We start from the raw sequence: 17,963 nt of genomic DNA on the forward strand, positions 1-17,963 counted from the left end.
TCCTCCTTCCGTGGCTGTCCAATATGTCTTTGTGTAGATGGGACAGTATGCTCCTGATGGGCCAAATGTCCATCTCTGATCGTGTGACTCAAAACTGAGTTGATGTGCAGCCATTTCCCCTTTGTAGTTTCCAGCTAGTCTTATCACATTGTGGTCACTGTTCCTCAGGTATTGACCATCTGTCACCTTCCACAGATACTGCCTCTCCTGCTGTTCCTTCAGCACTTTGGGCATTGCAAAAGGCACTCACAAAACCCTGTCAAAGAAAAGCAGTATTTGCCATAATAAATTAGGGAGAAGCCTGGGCTAGTCCCAAACAGTGCTGATTCCCAGTTTTGAATTGATGGCCCATTCTGTATGCTGGGAGTCAGTGGTAGGCAAGGTTTCATTGCTCATGTTTACTATCCAATAGTACAGACTGCAGAGCCAGACATCAAACCAAAAACACTTTGTTTATGAGGGTAGAAAGTGTCTTGAACTCTGAAAATAGGTGTACCCTGAGTTGAATTGAATAGGGACCTGCCTTGGAGAAACACAAGAACTCCAGACACTGGTATTAATAACAAACAATAAGCTGCTGGAGGGACACAGTAGGTCAGGCAGCATCCGTGGGGAGAGGTCAGTCCACATCTCTTGCTGGGACAATTTATAAAAACTGATTTATCCCCATGGGCTGCTCAGAAGTCTCACAAACCTGGCTTGCTGGCGGACTCCTGTGGCTACATGCTGGTATTGCTCCAGCATAGGCTCAGTCAGTGGGAAAGAAGGTGGCAAGAGTTAGGGCTGGGATCTTGACACACACCATCACCTGGGCAACTCCTATAAGGGTCAGTGTGGTGATACCCAGCAGGTCAGGCAGTGCCTGTGCAGAGGGAAACTGTCCATGTTTCAGATGACATATCTGTTGGCTTTAACCTGCTTGTTACTTGCTGATTTAGAATTGGAGCGGGCACTGACGGAGCCCCAGATTCGAGTAATTTGCAAGCACACTCTGGAAGCACTGAACTACCTGCACGATAACAAAGTGATCCATCGGGACCTGAAGGCAGGGAACATCCTACTCACCATGGAAGGAGATGTGAAGCTAGGTGAAGCCTCTGTTCCGTAAGGGGAGCGCGTCCTGCATCCAGCATGATCCCATGTCCTTCCAGGAGACAAAACTCCACCCCCAACCCTGATTTTTTTTTTTTCCCCAACCCCCCCCCCCGCCCAAGATCCCTCCAAGACCCACCCTGGAGACACCATCTCCTGGAGATCTCCCCGGAGATCCCTTCCCCAGCACCTCCCCAGAGACCAACAGCCACCTGTGACCCTCTCCCCCTTCCTCCCCAGGGTGTGAGGCAAGGTGATGGGATTGAACTGTGAAGATGGTGTGGGGAGGTGAGGGTGCGGGAGCAGTGCAGTGGGAATGATGAGGGTTGTGGGGTGGGTGGGGGGGGTAGGAGTTGGGGGGGGTTTGGTGGGTCGGGGTTCAGTGGGTGGGAGGGATCGGTGGGGGGGGTTGGTCATGGAGTGCTGGGTGAGGGTGTGGGTGATGAACTGGTTATGGGCTCATGGTTTTGATCTCACGTCCTGGGGTCAGTGGTCTTGGGCTCAGGGAGTCAGTAGGTGAGTGACTGGTCCTGGACTTGTCACGGTCTCACTGATTGGAGTGTGACAGCTGGTCCTGGGTCAATGAAATGGTGTGTGGGGATGTGACCATTGGGGAAGAGCTTGATGACCATCTGTCCTTCCCTGGATCAGCCTCAGCACCTTCTCATGTGTTACAGCTGACTTTGGAGTCTCTGCAAAGAACAGCAGGACACTGCAGCGAAGGGACTCCTTCATTGGCACACCGTACTGGTAAGATGCACTTTCCACTCCCCTGCTTCTGCTCTAGGTAGACCTGTGGCATAGATCAGGCTGTGTCTGTTCATGTGGGGCTGCATGTAGAACTGGACCAGCCTGTGTCCTGACTTTTTTTTCTCCTTTATTTTAAGTGGTAGGCTCCATACATCATTCCATGCACAGCCTGTGTTTCTGCATTGTGAAGCTGCTTACAACTGGACCAGCCTGTGTTTCTGCACTGTGGCTCTGTGCATTCCATCAGTCAGTGCCTGTTTGGCAGTGTTGTGAGTCACAGGAGTACAGCACAGAAGGAGGCCATTCTGCCATGTGCCCGTGCTGTCCAGTGGTCTCTGGGTGGCATTGGCGATGTGCAGTGACTTGTCATGTCTGTTTCTCTCCAGGATGGCCCCTGAGGTGGTGATGTGTGAGACATCGAAGGACAAACCCTATGATTACAAGGCCGACATCTGGTCCCTGGGGGTCACCCTGATTGAGATGGCCCAGATGGAGCCTCCACACCATGAGCTCAACCCTATGAGAGTGCTGCTGAAAATTGCTAAAGCAGATCCCCCCACTCTTGCTCAGCCATCACGATGGTAAGTGTGTGTACAGGAGCACAGTGGTGGAATGGTTAAACAAAGTTTTGACTGCAGGTGCCACTGTGGAAGCACAGGATATTTTTGTAAATTTGGACATACAGCATGGTAACAGGCCCTTTCTGCCATGAATACCTGGCACCGAAATACACCAATTAACCTGCAACCCTGTACGTCTTTGAAGGGTGGGAGAAAACCAGAGGAAACCCACACAGTCATGGGGAGAACGTACAAACTCCTTACAGATAGTGTTGGATTTGAGCTTGGGTCTATGGCACTGTAATAGTCTTGTGTTAGCCACTATTCTAACTGTGTCTTAGTGCTAGTGTTACGCTAACCATGCCTTAGTGTGGTCCTAACCACGATGTTAACCGTGCCTTAGTAATAGTGTTGTGTTAACAGTGTCTTAGTAATAGTGTTGCACTAAACACTATGCTAACCGTGCCTTAGTAATAGGGTTGTGATGAAATGGTGCAGCCGAGATGGTGCATCAGATGCAAGGATCGACAATGAGATAGACAACAGACTCGCCAAGGCAAATAGCGCCTTTGGAAGACTACACAAAAGAGTCTGGAAAAAACAACCAACTGAAAAACCTCACAAAGATAAGCGTATACAGAGCCGTTGTCATACCCACACTCCTGTTCGGCTCCGAATCATGGGTCCTCTACCGGCACCACCTACGGCTCCTAGAACGCTTCCACCAGCGTTGTCTCCGCTCCATCCTCAACATCCATTGGAGCGCTTACATCCCTAACGTCGAAGTACTCGAGATGGCAGAGGTCGACAGCATCGAGTCCACGCTGCTGAAGATCCAGCTGCGCTGGATGGGTCACGTCTCCAGAATGGAGGACCATCGCCTTCCCAAGATCGTGTTATATGGCGAGCTCTCCACTGGCCACCGTGACAGAGGTGCACCAAAGAAAAGGTACAAGGACTGCCTAAAGAAATCTCTTGGTGCCTGCCACATTGACCACCGCCAGTGGGCTGATATCGCCTCAAACCGTGCATCTTGGCGCCTCACAGTTTGGCGGGCAGCAACCTCCTTTGAAGAAGACCGCAGAGCCTACCTCACTGACAAAAGGCAGAGGAGGAAAAACCCAACACCCAACCCCAACCCACCAATTTTCCCCTGCAACCGCTGCAATCGTGTCTGCCTGTCCCGCATCGGACTTGTCAGCCACAAACGAGCCTGCAGCTGACGTGGACTTTTTACCCCCTCCATAAATCTTCGTCCGCGAAGCCAAGCCAAAGAAAGAATAGGGTTGTGCTAACCACTATGTTAATTGTGCCTGGAACCAGTCCAGTTCTCTGGCCTGACCCACAACCCACTGGGTCACTGAAGGATGTATCTGACTGCTCTGCAAAACCCTGACCACTTGCTGCTTCTTGTGGCAGGTCTCCTGAATTCAGTGACTTCCTGAAGAAGGCAGTGGACAAGAATGTGGAGAACAGATGGTCGTGCCAGCAGCTGCTTCAGGTGAGTGTGTGATCGTGGGATGGATCGAGACTGGAGGCAAACAGAGTCATGGAGCTTTACAGTATGGCCCAACGTCTCTGTGCTGACCAAGGTCCACACCCAAGCTAGTCCTATTTGCATGTGTTCCTCCCTCTAAACATTCCAGGTCATGGGCCTATCTAAATGTTTTGCCAACCTTACCATTGTCCAATCTCAACCATTTTTTTCTGGCAATGTGCTCCACACTCCATCCACCTTTTGTGATATAAAGGTGCTCTTTGGTGAGTGGAGCTCGAATGTGCCCTGTTTATTGTTTATTTGAAGGGCAGGGGTGAAAAGCAGCACTCAAGGCACTGACAACCATTCTGCAAATGAATCGGGAGTTTCTGGGTTCATATCCCACCTGAGCGCAAAATACTCAGGATGCACTAAATTAAAATTTAGAATTAAATTTAGATATTCGACACAGTTACAGGCTCTTTTGGCCCACGAGCCCATGCTGCCCAATTGACCTCCAACCCCCGGTATGTTTTGAAAGGTGGAAGGAAACTGGAGCCCCCAGAGAAAACCCACACAGACAAGGGGAGAATGTGCAAACTCCTTACAGATAATGGCAGATTCAAAGCCTGGTCACGATCACTGGCACAATAACGGGATTGTGCTAACCATGCTACCCCATATATCTTTCGTATTTTACAACGATTGGTGGTAAAGACACACAGATGGAAGTGTGTGAATGTGAGGAGAAGTGTGGGCAGGTTCATTCCCACCTTTAAAGATCCAATATCTTATAGAGCATGGAACATACAGGCCCTTCAGGTCATGATAATCTTCCCTTTTCCTCCCCTTTCCACAGGGATCACTCCCTCAGTGACTCCCTCGTCCATTCCTTCCTTCCCACCAACCATCTCCTTTGCACTACGCCTGTGACTGCAGGAGGTGCTGCACTTATGCCCACGGCTCCTCTGTTACCACGATTCAGGGACCCAAACAGTCGTTCCAAGTGAAGCAACATTTCAAGTGAATATGCAGGGGTCATGTACTGGGTCTGGTGTTCCCTTTGTGGTCTCCTCTACATTGGAGAGACTTGGCGCAGATTGGGAGATTGCTTCATTGAGCACCATGGCTGTCTGCAGCAAAAGAGGGGGGACCTCCTAGTGGCCAACCATTTTAATTCCCTGTCCCATAGTCTTCTGCGCTGTCAGACTAGAGGAACAACATCTTGTATTCTGACTGGGCACCCTCCAACCAGATAGCATTAACATTGACTTTTCTGGTTTCCAGTTTCCTCTTTCCCCCCCCCCCCCCACCAACCCCTATCTATTCCCTATGTCACCTTTCCTCTGGTTCTGTCTCTTTTTTCCCTTTTCTCTCTGTCTCCTTTCCCTCCCTCCCCTTTCAATTCTCACATTTCCTGTCCCTGCCCATTCTTTTCTCCCAGCCTTTTAACCCCGGTGCCTGCCTACTTTTTACTCCTACCTTGAAGAAGGGCTCAGGCTCAAAATATTGGTTAAATATCTTTATCTCCTATGGGCACTGTGAGACCTCCAGAATTTCTTGTGTTTTTACCACAATCTAATCCTCCCTACCTCACACCAATAAGCCTTTATTTTTCTTACAAAATATCCTCTGTGCAAATATTCTTGGTGACATAATAAGGGTGAGAGTTTATTGTCATATACATAAGTACAATGTACCGATGCAGCAAAATTCTTCCTTGCTGCAGCCACACAGATACTTTTTAAAAACAAAAACAAGAGGATAATTCATTAAATTAAAAATAGATAATAAATACAAAATATTCAGTTACCATCGGACAATGCGAGAGTTTTTTTAAAAAAAGTGACATTACAATAGCGCAGACAATCCTTTTATGGTGTCAGAGCAATCTGCGATCAGTGTAACAAGGGGAGGTTCAAGAGCCTGACAACTGTTGGAAAGAAACTGTTCTTGAACCCAGAGGTGCTGGGCTTCTGAACCTACTACCTGAAGGGATCAGTGATAAATCAGAACTTGAATGCACATGGTGTCAAAATTTCAGATTAATTCCTGTGAGGAGAGATTGAGTCACCTGGGACTGTACTCGCTGGTATTTGGAATAATGAGAGGGGAACATATAAAATTGTAAATGGGATTGATAAAATGCATGATACTAGAATGAGGGCAAGTAGCCTCAAGATTCAGGGAGAAGATTTAGGATGGAGCTGAGGAGGAACTGCTTCTCCCAGAGAATGGTGAATCTGTGGAACTCTCTGCCCAAGGAAGCAGTAAACATATTTAAAAGGCAGGAGGGGAACTAAGAGATATGGGGAGAAGGCAGAATGGTGGAGCAGGCACAACAGCCTGGTTGACTGACTCCTGCTCCCATTTATTCTGTTCTAATGTATACAGCAATGGGAACTGGTTTCTTCTTGTGGTCCAGGGTTCAGAATGATGGGCAGTCAGGAATGAACTCTAGTGCCTTGGACAGGCAAACATGGGAATTTCTGTGCTCCCGGTCCATGCTGGAACTTGACTGGCCTGTCAGAATTTATGGGCAACTCATTCTGTACAACAACTGGTTTCTATATCAGAGCAGCCAGTCAGAATGGGCAGATTTAGAAATAGAGAGGAACAGCTGAGAGAAGGGAGAAGGAGGTGCCTCAAGTTGTGTCTGTCCTATTCTTTGAAGATAATCAGGAAAATAATAGCTTCATGTCTATCGGACTGTGCTGTTTTGGGCCAACACCCCCTGCCTCTGTGAGTACATTGAGTGCATGTTGGTTCCATACTTATGATGTGTGTAGCTGTACTGGGATCAGTTTCACTATGTACTTTGTCAGCCTAACCCCTGGTAGCAAGAATGTTGTGCAGAGGAATTCTTAGTTCTTCCATTCACTCAGCATCCATGTGCTTGCTGATCTGCCTGGGCTGCTTGTCCAAAAAAGAGTCATCTTTGTTCTCATGTTTCTGTAGTCTTCCCCAGCCTTCCATCCAAGGGACCTGCAGACACTATAATTTAGTTAAAAACACAGAAATGCTGGAGGAACTCAGAAGGTCACAAAGAATCCATAGGAGGTAAAGATATATTACTGACATACTTATTAAACCTTGCACTTTCCATGACATCTAACTCCTCCTTCTGAATACTGGCCTGCGTACTTTTGATTGAGCTTCAGATTTCCAGCTTTCTTTCTGCTTGTGTTTGATGCCACAGTAAAATTGATGCAAGGACACTTCTCTGGAAATGCCACAGAACCTTCATGTCTCTTATCAGCATAATGCTCTGCCAGTAGCCTCTTTTAAACTGTAGCACCTGGGTAGCCCTCCTGGGATCCAGGTGCGATTACTGGGGCAAAGGTGTTGGAAGCACCTTTTAAATTGCAGGGGGATCAACCCAGTAAATCGCTAACCCAGAAATTTAAGGGGGATCCCACTCCCGCAATGACACATCTCATACTCACCAAAAATACCGCTGGGTGTTCAGATGCTGGCTGCCTGGTGACACACGCACACAAGCACTGATGTCACCGGAATAAGTGAGTTGGACTTTCTTGTTTTCAAGTCACCTGTGGACACGATTCTCTGGGTTCCAATGGGGTTGACTGGGTCAGACCCTTTCTAACTGCTGGGTAACTGGGGCACTAACTGGGCAAATTGCCCTGTTAACCCCATTTTACACAGCAGTTTGAAAGGGCCATGTGTTGCTGTTCCTGGCTGTACTACAGACACTGCCTGGTACAGTTCTTATGCCCTGTCATGGGCAGCAGCAACAATGGAGGACTTGCTTCTGTCTGATTGTAACTATGCCCTCCTTTCTTCGCAGCATCCATTTGTGGCAAATGTTAACAGCAATAAACCAGTGAGGGAGCTGATCGCGGAGGCAAAGGCAGAGGTGACAGAGGAGATCGAAGAGAGCAAGGAGGATGAAGAGGAGGAGGATTCGGAGAGTACAGTGGTGAGTGCAGAAACCTGCCAGCATCGGGCATCCAGTTACCACTGGTGGTTGGTTAATGCAATCCCTTTTGCTGCAATGTGGTGTATCCCCAGTTCCTGAACCTATCCATCCTTCGCTCAGATTTGGGCTGCATTAGGTTTAGGTCGCAGAAGAAGGCTATTCAACCTACTGTATCTTTGTTGTCAAGGAGGAGCTGTCTGTCCAAATCACGGCATTCTAGACCTGTAGACAGCTAATCAACAACACTTGGGCATCGTCAAGACATTCTTCAGCTTAGTGAACTCCAGACCCACAGCCCCCTCTGGGTGATAAACTTTCTCTGTTTTCTCCTCCATATCTTTATCAATTGTATGAAGGTAATGCCTGCTGTTTTTTGACCTAAGGGAAGTATATTCTTTGTTCACTCTACGCAGTTAGGTTTTCTCTCTGCCTCTGTTGTTTCAATAAGAACAATCTTCACCTTTTCCAGTCTTTCCTCACAACCTTCCCTGGCACAGCCCCTGTAACTCTTCTCATCACCCTATCACTCTGTCAGCCCACATCCACCTCCCTGGACAGCCATTGCATTGAGATATTCCCACAATAAGGTGCTGCATACATCAGCTGATAGCAGAAAGCCATGTGCCCATGTGAGCAGGGAATGTACCAAGAGGGTGATGTGGAGCGAGCCATACAACTGGGGGGCAGCGGGTTGGGAAGCAAATCTGTGGTCCAGAAGAAATCTGACCCCAGGCATTTCTTGGCTTAGCCTGGTTAAAGCATGCATTCTGAAGGGGAAATGTCAGAGATTCGTCATTCTACTGCTGGAAAACTGGTCCTTTGGCCCAACTCGTATATACTGCCCAAGATGCCTATCTGCACAAACCCCATTGCCTGCTTTTTTTGACCCTTGTCCCTCTGGTCCGTTCCTGTCCATATTCCCGTCTTTTACAATACCTCTAGCAACTCATTCTACATACCTATCTCCCTCTGTGAGAAAGGTGCCCCTCTGGTCCCTTTTAAATCTTTGTCGTCTCACCTTAAATCTGTGCCCTGTAATTTTAGATTTGTCTACCCTGGAAAAAAGGCTGTGATTATTTACCTTACCAATGCCCCTCACAAATGACAAGCCACTGAGGTCCCCCCTCAGCCACCTATGTTCCTGCCTCTCTTCATAACTCGAGTGTTTCAGTCCCAACAACATCCTGGGGAATCTCCCCTGCACCTTCTAGCTGAATGCCATCCTTCCTGTGAATGGCTGCTGTAACATACCCCTGTTGTATAGGTGAGGGGGGCAATCTGGTGCAATGTGGGAGAATATTAAAATGTAATTAGTGTGGCAGCAGTGTAAATGGGTGCTTGTTGGTCAGTGCTGAACCTATTCCCATGCTCTAGGACTCTGGCAGATGCCAGCACGGAGGTGTTGGGCCAAAGGGCCTGCTCCCATGGTCTGTGACTCTGGTGGATACCAGCATGGAGGGGTTCGGTGAAGGGCTTGCTCCTGGGCTCTGAGACTCTGGTGGATGCCAGCACAGAAGGGTTGGGCTGAAGGGCCTATTCCCCTGCTGTGCCATTCAAACACTGTTGCTCAGTGGTTGCCATCACCAATGGATTTTCTCCCACAAATTGTTCACGGCACACAACTATTGAGCACCTCCCCTGGTACTTACTGTTGCTTGTCTTAGTCCTGTATCTTCAAACATTATCGTGCATGTAATATGTTGTTCTGGGTTAACGGTGGACTGGAACAAGGCAACAACTGAGTTCTGATGCTATTTCTCCATAGGCTCTGCCTGGACATAAACGTGCTCCTTCAGACATCAGCACGGCCAGTTCTGAGGATGAGAAACTCTCCCAGTCTCCCTCGATCCTTGAATCCGTGTCTGAGAAAACGGAAACTGAGGCGACGGAGGAGATCATGGACATGGGTAGCGACAAGCTGTCGGATGAGGGGATAGGTACCAGTGAGAATGAGAAACCCGGGAGTGAGCGGATGATGGAGAACCACGCCACTGACAGTAGTAACGAAGAGCTGAGAGCAGGCAGCGAGAACCCAGACCCTGACACATCAGTACCTGCTTCAGCTGAGGAGAAGGCTACAGTTGTGGCACCCAGTGCAGAGCACCCAGGGACTGGGAGTAGCCTTGAAGAACATCTGAAGGAAGAAGATATTGTAGGACCTGAGAGTGAAAAGGGAGAGAAGAGAAATGGTGAAGAGGAGAAGGAGGAAGTTAATGGGGTGACAGCTGAGGAAAGTAATAAGGTGAGCCATCCTGAGCTGGTGGAGCAAGTGGACAAAGCTGCCAAGAAAGCAGGCCCCGCTGTGACCGAGGAGGTCAACATAACAGAGAAAGAGAGCGTGGCACCAGCAGGCCCAGAAACTAGGGCTGGTGATACACAGGAGAAGGAACGAGAGCAGGCTGTGAGCATTCCTGCTCCTCCAAACGAAGAAGGAAAGCAGGAGGAGCGGTCTGAGGATGCGGGAGTCACCTCCAGCAGCCCAGCAGAGGGTGTTGGAGGGGGTACACAAGCAGAGACTGTCAAGGCAGAGGAGCTGGACAGAGAGGCAAAAACCCACCCTGGAAGCAGTCTGTCCTCATTGGAGGGCGGGGAGTGCAGTGAGACACAGGTTGCTGTGAAAGAAGCTGAGAATGTGAGACAGGAGGAAACAAAGCCAGAAACCACCCCTGACATCAGCAATGCCAATGAGGAGACAAAAGAAAATCTGGAGCCTGCTCCTCCATGCAAGAGTGCAAGTAAAGAGGAGAGAGATACAGACTCTGGCAGTGGGTCGATGGCAGATAGTAGCAGCATTGATCTGAACCTGTCCATCTCCAACTTCCTGTCTCGTAACAAGGACACCGGATCCATCTCCCTCCAGGTAAAGATCCTGCGTGGGAACAAGGTTACTGGGTTTTTTTTAAAATACATTGCCCCTAATTCCTTCTCTGTTGGTCAACTTGATGCCAGAATAGCTATGCTTGGAAATTCTGCATCAATCTTCCAGAATTTACATCCCACCAATCTCCCTGATGTTTTTAGAAAGCTCATACTTGAATAAAATTAGTTCATGCCAGTTTCAAGGCAGTGCTGGGGGCTCCCTTGTAAACTATTACCCTAATTCAGGAATTGCAGGCAGCAGGGGCCCTATTTGTCAGATTCATTGCCATGTGCAGAATGGAGGGTGCATGTGCATTTCAACAGGTATCCACAAAGACTGCTCATGCAACCAATGGCCTTGAGATTTGTACAAGTACCTCTGAGTCCTCTAAAACTTCAAGGTCAAGCTCTAGGATGCCTTTCTCCTGCTTTACTCACTTCTGATCCTGCAAACTGAGAGACGCTTTTTTCTCCAATACCTGGTCTTACTTTATTGATCACAGGCTCAGAACTAGCTGGGATACGGAGACTGGGATCCCAGCTCGGTCAGTGTGACTGGAACATGGGGACTGGGATCATAAATCAATCAGTGTGTCTGGGACATGGGGTCTGGATCACAGATCGGTCAGGAGGTTCACCTGATCATTGCCTGGATTGGAGTGTTGAATCAAGTTAGTTTCTTCTGGAGGTTTGGACCTGAAGGAAGGATATAAAAGCATGAAGGGGAAGGATCGGGGTCGCAGCCCTTTCCCACGGATGTCCAGTATTAGTGGATGTCGATTTAGGATGAGAGGGGAAAATTGAAAGGAGAGTGTGAGGCAAATCTTTGTGCACAGAGAGTGGGAGGGGTCTGGAATGGGGAGGTGGTGGGAGCAGATACAAGAGCAACATTTAAGGGGTATTTCGACAGACAGTGGATAGGCTGCGAATGGAGGGATATGAATCATGTGCAGGCAATGGGATCAGTTTAATTTGGCATCATGTTCAGCACAGATGGTATCCTGCTCCAGTCCTGTTCTATGTCAGCACCATTCATGTGGCAACATTGCACTATTGTTGCCCCATTACATGACATTTGGGATGGCACTGGTCTCGGACCAAGAACGGTGTCTCTGGTTTAATGTTGTTAATAGTTGCTACACATTCCCCCTTTGATTCTGATGGCACTTTTACCTCTCCAGGCATTCAGTCAAAGGCTCTCAGAGTCCATGATAAGATGCTGCATCTTTCCCACACACCATTCACCTCAAATCTTGAATACATGATCTTTCATCCAAGGTCACTTGCTTCATCACGTCGGATGGGCTAGTTGGCTCTGGGATCTCAGTTATACCAGGGTTATACAGGCCAACGGGGCACAGAGTGCGTGAGGCAAAGGTGTCAGGGTTTGTAGTGATGATCATCCTATCCTTTCTGATGTCCCTTCAGGATGGGTAAACTTCATGATAAAGTTGAAGGTGTGCATGCTTTTATTAAGCACTTTGTACAGGGTGAATGCTGCTGTATACAGAATGGACGAGCATGGAAATGGCTGACTTCTGTTTCTGAATGGTAACCTAGAAAGCCATTGACGTGAAGTGTTAACGGTGTCTTCAATGGCGCTGCCTACTCCATATGTTACTACACCGTCCTGCTTGTACTCCAGACTTCCAGTATTCGTTGGATTTCTCTCTGGATATTGGATGATTGTGGAAAGAATTGAACTCTGTACTCCTCCAATTTAGCATTTCTGTTTACAAAAGATAAATAACTGGGTGATCCCAGTGTCCATGCCATGGTTTGATTTTTTTTTTAAACAGAAAGATAAGCAAAGTTTTAAAAGCAAATCGATGGACATCAATTACTTGCAGGGTTCCATTGATAGTCAAGGTATGCACCTTAGGATGGATGCTGGAAATGTACTAAAGGCTGTTTCACACACTCATTGGTTATTCTCTTTGTAAACACGTCAGGAATTGAGACAGCAAAAAAAGACACTGAAGAAAACAAGAAAATTTATGGTGGATGGTGTGGAGGTCAAAGTGACAACATCAAAAATTGTTACTGACAATGACAAAAACAATGAGGAAATGAGGTACCTCAGGTAGGTGATGCATCCTTGCGCCGTTGGGTCATGTTAGTGACGTTCTGATCTGCTTCTTATCCTGGACCAGTGGTAGTCAACAGGAGATTAGAGTGGTTACAATATTTAAATTCCTTGGATTTTTGTTATGTTTGATTTCACAGAGGCTCCTTAAACAAGCCTTTTCCACCAATGTAAGGATGTTGCATCTTCCAGTAATCTGCCCCACAGCCAGAAATTCTCTCCCATAAAGAATCCTCAGTTGACAGAGATCTCCAGGTTTTCCATAAGGTGAACTCATGAATGGTGATGTCTCCCATGACTGTGACACACTCCCCTTGAATGGCAGAGTCTCTCTGTGTTAGTGACACACTCCCCATGAGTGGTGGCAGCTCCCTGTGTCTGTCAGCCATTCCCCATTAGTGGTGGCGGCTCCCCCTGAATTATGATGTCTCCTGATCTCCTTGTGTTGGTGTCTGCAACCCCATTGATGTCTCACTGCCCTCTCTGTGCAGGCGCCAGGAATTACGTGAGCTGCGGCTGCTTCAAAAGGAAGAGCAACGTACCCAACAGCAGCTCAGCAACAAGCTGCAACAGCAGCGCGAGCAAATCTTCCGCCGCTTTGAACAGGAGATGGCGGTGAGTGTTTCATCGGCAATCATGAGATCAGGGAGCTGTCAGTGTGGCAGTCGGGATTGGCTCTTTCTGTGTGGCTCCTACGATGTCAGGTCAGTGTAGCTGACCAGATATGTTAGTCAGCTGTACATGGGCAAGGAGTAATGGGATCACCTTGTTACCTGAGCTAGTTTGAACCTTTTGGATGTTCCGTCTCAGCCCAAATCATTGCCAGTTTCATGGGTCGGTTTGTTCATTCGGCACCTTCCCACTGATCGATCCACATTTCACCCCTCATTAGGGCAATGTTGAACGTTGCTTCTCCAATGCACATTTCTAAATCACTGCCACGAGCCACCATTGGCATATTTTCATGTTTATTGTCACATCTACCACAGTGCAGGTTGTTTTACGAGCAGATCAGTAGACATCTCATACAGAGTACAATGTACATACAAAGCACAAAGTTACAGAAATGGATCAATTGGTATGGAGCAAAGGCAAAAATGGCAGCAGTGCTGCTGAAACTGTAGGAGAGGGGAGAGACACAGCTCCTCCACAGGGCCCCACTTCCTGGTTATTACTCCAATAGCCCCATACAGGCCTTAAGCAGTCTGTTGAACTGGCCAATGGTGTGGGTTTTTTTTTTAAGATCTTGAAAACCATAGAGGTCCATTACCAAGATGATGGTGCCCATGCTTGCTAACAGAGCATGGGCTCCAGGGATATTGACCAATACTGGGCTACAAAATGGGAGATCAACCCCCGCCCCTCACACCTCACTGATCAAGGAGAAGACTGGGAGATAATCAGGAAGGAGACAATGGCAGTGGTCCAGCAGGGGGTTCAAGATTGAAGGACCTCCACTGGCTGCTGGAGACGGAGGGACCTACTCAGGCTGTGGGCTGCTGGAAACTGGTTTGTGGGAGCCAGGTATCCAGTCTCTGAAGGGGCAGAGAGCAAGAAGGACTCTCGTTCCATAGATTTTTCTGACACATGTCGGAGGATATGTGATAAAGAATTGCTCACTTTTCTGGTGTCACAAACTGCTCTAGGTCACTGATGTACTTCAGGGAGGGAGTGTGGTCGCATGTAGGCAAGACCAAGTCAAAAGTGCAGATTTCCTTCTTCAAACCACATTCATGATCCAGAGGAATCTTTAACCCGGTCTGTTTGTTTGGGACAAGACATTTTTAAATTTCTATATTTATTCCCTTGGGTTTAAATTCCTCAGCTGCTCATCTCAACAATTGCTGGTCCAAGACTCTGCTGTTGGTTCAGTGAGCAAACTACTACAACTACCAGATGTTGAATATTATTCTGTTCTGCTTTTGCCTTCAGGGTGTCACTTGATTTCAAAGAAAAAACATTGATACCCCCCCACCTTTGTAACTAGGTCCAGATTAGCTCTGTATGTGAACAACAGTGGTCCTGGTGTTGGAATCTACAGGTTGATGAGATACCATTTGTCAGTCATGTATGCATCCTGTTGTCTGCCTGTTAACTTTCTCCACAGCCGTTTTCTCTACTATATCAGGGCCTGTTCTTGCTGAGTTGGTTTCTATTCAGTTCTATTGAGGATTTCTTTCAGTTTGGTTGCCTACCTATTTTGACTGTGTCCCCATTGGCCACCTCTCTATCCCTATGGCAGATTCCCACTGTACTATCCATAGAACCATGAAGCATGACACCATAGAAACAGGCCCTTCAGTCCATCTAGTCCAGTGGTGCTCAATCTTTTACTTTCCACTTGCACACCACTTTAAGTAATCCCTATGCCATCAGTGCCCTGTGATTAGTAAGTGGTGCTTTTTTTTTTTTTTTAAAATTTTTTATTTTTCACACCATAAATCACAATAGCCATGATATACACTTTTTCTTTTCCACACATTTACAGTGACTTTTTCTCCCTCCCCCCTCCCTCCTCCCAAGCCACCCCCCCATCCCCCCCCCTCTCATCCATTTTAGTTATACAATCTAGGTTGCATTAATTCAGTTAGACAATGTTGTCATTCAACAAAAATACACCAGAAATTCTACTGAGTCCATTCTTTTCTTTTCTTCTCCTTCCATCAACTTAGGTAATGTTTGTTCCCGGTAGGTTTTCGCTATTGTATTTAATGTAAGGCTCCCATACTTGTTCGAATATTTCAATATTATTTCTTAAACTATATGTTATTTTTTCTAATGGAATACATTTATTCATTTCTATATACCATTGTTGTATTTTCAAATTATCTTCCAATTTCCAGGTTGACATAATACATTTTTTTGCTACAGCTAGGGCTATCTTAACAAATCTTTTTTGTGCATCCTCCAAGTCAATTCCAAATTCTTTATTTTTTATGTTACTTAGGAGAAAGATCTCTGGATTCTTTGGTATATTGTTTTCTGTTATTTTATTTAATATCTGATTGAGATCATCCCAAAATTTTTCTACTCTCTCACATGTCCAGATTGCATGAATTGTTGTTCCCCTTTCTTTTTTACATCGAAAACATCTATCAGATACTGTTGGGTCCCATTTATTTAACTTTTGCGGTGTAATGTATAGTCTGTGTAACCAATTATATTGTATCATACGCAGCCTCGTATTTATTGTATTTCTCATCGTTCCAGAGCATAACTTCTCCCATGTTTCCTTTTTTATCTTTATATTTAAATCTTGTTCCCATTTTTGTTTAGTTTTACCATTTGTTTCCTCATTTTCCTTTTCTTGCAGTTTAATATACATATTTTTTATAAATCTTTTGATTAACATTGTATCTGTAATCACATATTCAAGGTTACTTCCCTCTGGTAAACTCAAGTTGCTTCCTAATTTATCTTTCAAGTAGGATCTCAGTTGGTAATATGCCAGCGCTGTATCTCCCGTTATATTGTACTTATCTCTCATTTGTTCAAAGGATAAGAATCTACTTCCTGAAAAACAATTTTCTATTCTTTTAATCCCTTTTTTTTCCCATTTTCTAAAGGCAAGGTTGTCTATTGTAAAAGGGAGTAGCTTATTTTGCGTCAATATTAGTTTTGGTATTTGGTAATTTATTTTATTTCTTTCTACATGAATCTTCTTCCATATATTGAGGAGATGGTGTAATACTGGAGAAGTTCTATGTTGTACCAATTTTTCGTCCCATTTATATAATATGTGTTCAGGTATCTTTTCCCCTATTTTATCTAATTCTAGTCTCGTCCAGTCTGGTTTTTCCCTTGTTTGATAAAAATCTGATAGGTACCTTAATTGTGCGGCTCTATAATAATTTTTGAAGTTTGGCAATTGTAAGCCTCCTTGTTTATACCATTCTGTTAATTTGTCTAGTGCTATCCTCGGTTTCCCCCCTCTCCATAAAAATCTCCTTATTATTTTCTTTAACTCTTTGAAGAATTTTTCTGTCAGTTGTATTGGCAATGCCTGAAATAAGTATAGTATCCTTGGAAAAATGTTCATTTTAATACAGTTTATCCTTCCTATCAGTGTTAGTGGTAGCTCTTTCCAATGCTCTAAATCGTCCTGTAATTTTTTCATTAGTGGATTGTAATTGAGTTTATATAATTGGCCTAGATTTTTGTTTATTTGCACACCTAGGTATCTTATTGCCTGCGTTTGCCATCTGAATGGGGATTCCTCCTTAAATTTTGAGAAATCCGCGTTATTCATAGGCATTGCTTCACTTTTATTTACGTTTATCTTGTATCCCGACACTTCTCCATATTCCTTCAATTTCTTATATAGTTCTTTTATTGATAGTTCTGGTTCTGTTAAGTACACTATCACATCATCCGCAAACAGACTGATTTTATATTCCCTGTCTTTTATTTTTATTCCTTTTATATTATTATCTCTTCTTATCGATTCTGCTAGTGGTTCTATAGCTAGCGCAAACAATAATGGTGATAGTGGGCATCCCTGCCGCGTTGACCTGCTTAAGTTAAATTGCTTTGATACATGTCCATTTACTGTCACTTTCGCTAACGGTCCCTTATATAATGCTTTAATCCAATTAATATACTTCTCCGGTAAACTGAATTTTTGCAATACTTTGAACAAGTAATTCCATTCTACTCTGTCGAAGGCCTTCTCTGCGTCTAAAGCAACTGCTACTGCCGGTGCTTTATTTCCTTCTACTGCATGAATTAAGCTAATAAATTTACAAATATTGTCTGTTGTGCGTCTTTTTTTGATAAATCCAGTTTGGTCTAAATTTACCATTTTCGGTACCTGTTCTGCTAATCTGTTCGCTAATAGTTTAGCTATTATCTTATAATCTGTGTTTAGCAAAGATATTGGTCTATATGACGCTGGTGAGAGTGGATCTTTCCCTTGTTTTAGTATCACTGTAATTATTGCTGTTTTACATGAATCTGGTAAGTTTTGTGTCTCATCAATCTGGTTGATTACATCCAGGAGGGGCGGTATTATTAGGTCTTTAAATGTTTTGTAGAATTCTATTGGGAGTCCATCCTCTCCTGGTGTCTTATTATTTGGTAAATTTTTTATTATCTCTTGTATTTCTACTGTTCCAAATGGTTCTGTTAATTTATTTTGTTCCTCTATTTGTAGTTTTGGTAGTTCAATTTTAGTCAAAAATTCATCTATTTTCCCTTCTT

General features: G+C 45.5%; 1 protein-coding gene across 2 annotated transcripts in view; it reads left to right on the top strand.

Annotated features, from left to right (window-relative positions):
• LOC138744367 (STE20-like serine/threonine-protein kinase) overlaps positions 1 to 17,963 on the top strand; it is a 105,322-nt gene that overhangs the window by 53,921 nt on the left and 33,438 nt on the right. For both annotated transcript variants that reach the window (XM_069900413.1, XM_069900414.1), the window contains exons 4-11: positions 939 to 1,088; positions 1,770 to 1,842; positions 2,229 to 2,423; positions 3,822 to 3,903; positions 7,688 to 7,819; positions 9,585 to 10,679; positions 12,631 to 12,761; positions 13,256 to 13,379. In XM_069900413.1, coding sequence (XP_069756514.1) covers positions 939 to 1,088; positions 1,770 to 1,842; positions 2,229 to 2,423; positions 3,822 to 3,903; positions 7,688 to 7,819; positions 9,585 to 10,679; positions 12,631 to 12,761; positions 13,256 to 13,379 — 1,982 coding nt within the window. The remainder of the gene's footprint in view (positions 1 to 938; positions 1,089 to 1,769; positions 1,843 to 2,228; positions 2,424 to 3,821; positions 3,904 to 7,687; positions 7,820 to 9,584; positions 10,680 to 12,630; positions 12,762 to 13,255; positions 13,380 to 17,963) is intronic.

Source organism: Narcine bancroftii, chromosome 10 (genome assembly GCF_036971445.1).
Source record: "Narcine bancroftii isolate sNarBan1 chromosome 10, sNarBan1.hap1, whole genome shotgun sequence".
Lineage (NCBI taxonomy): Eukaryota > Metazoa > Chordata > Chondrichthyes > Torpediniformes > Narcinidae > Narcine > Narcine bancroftii.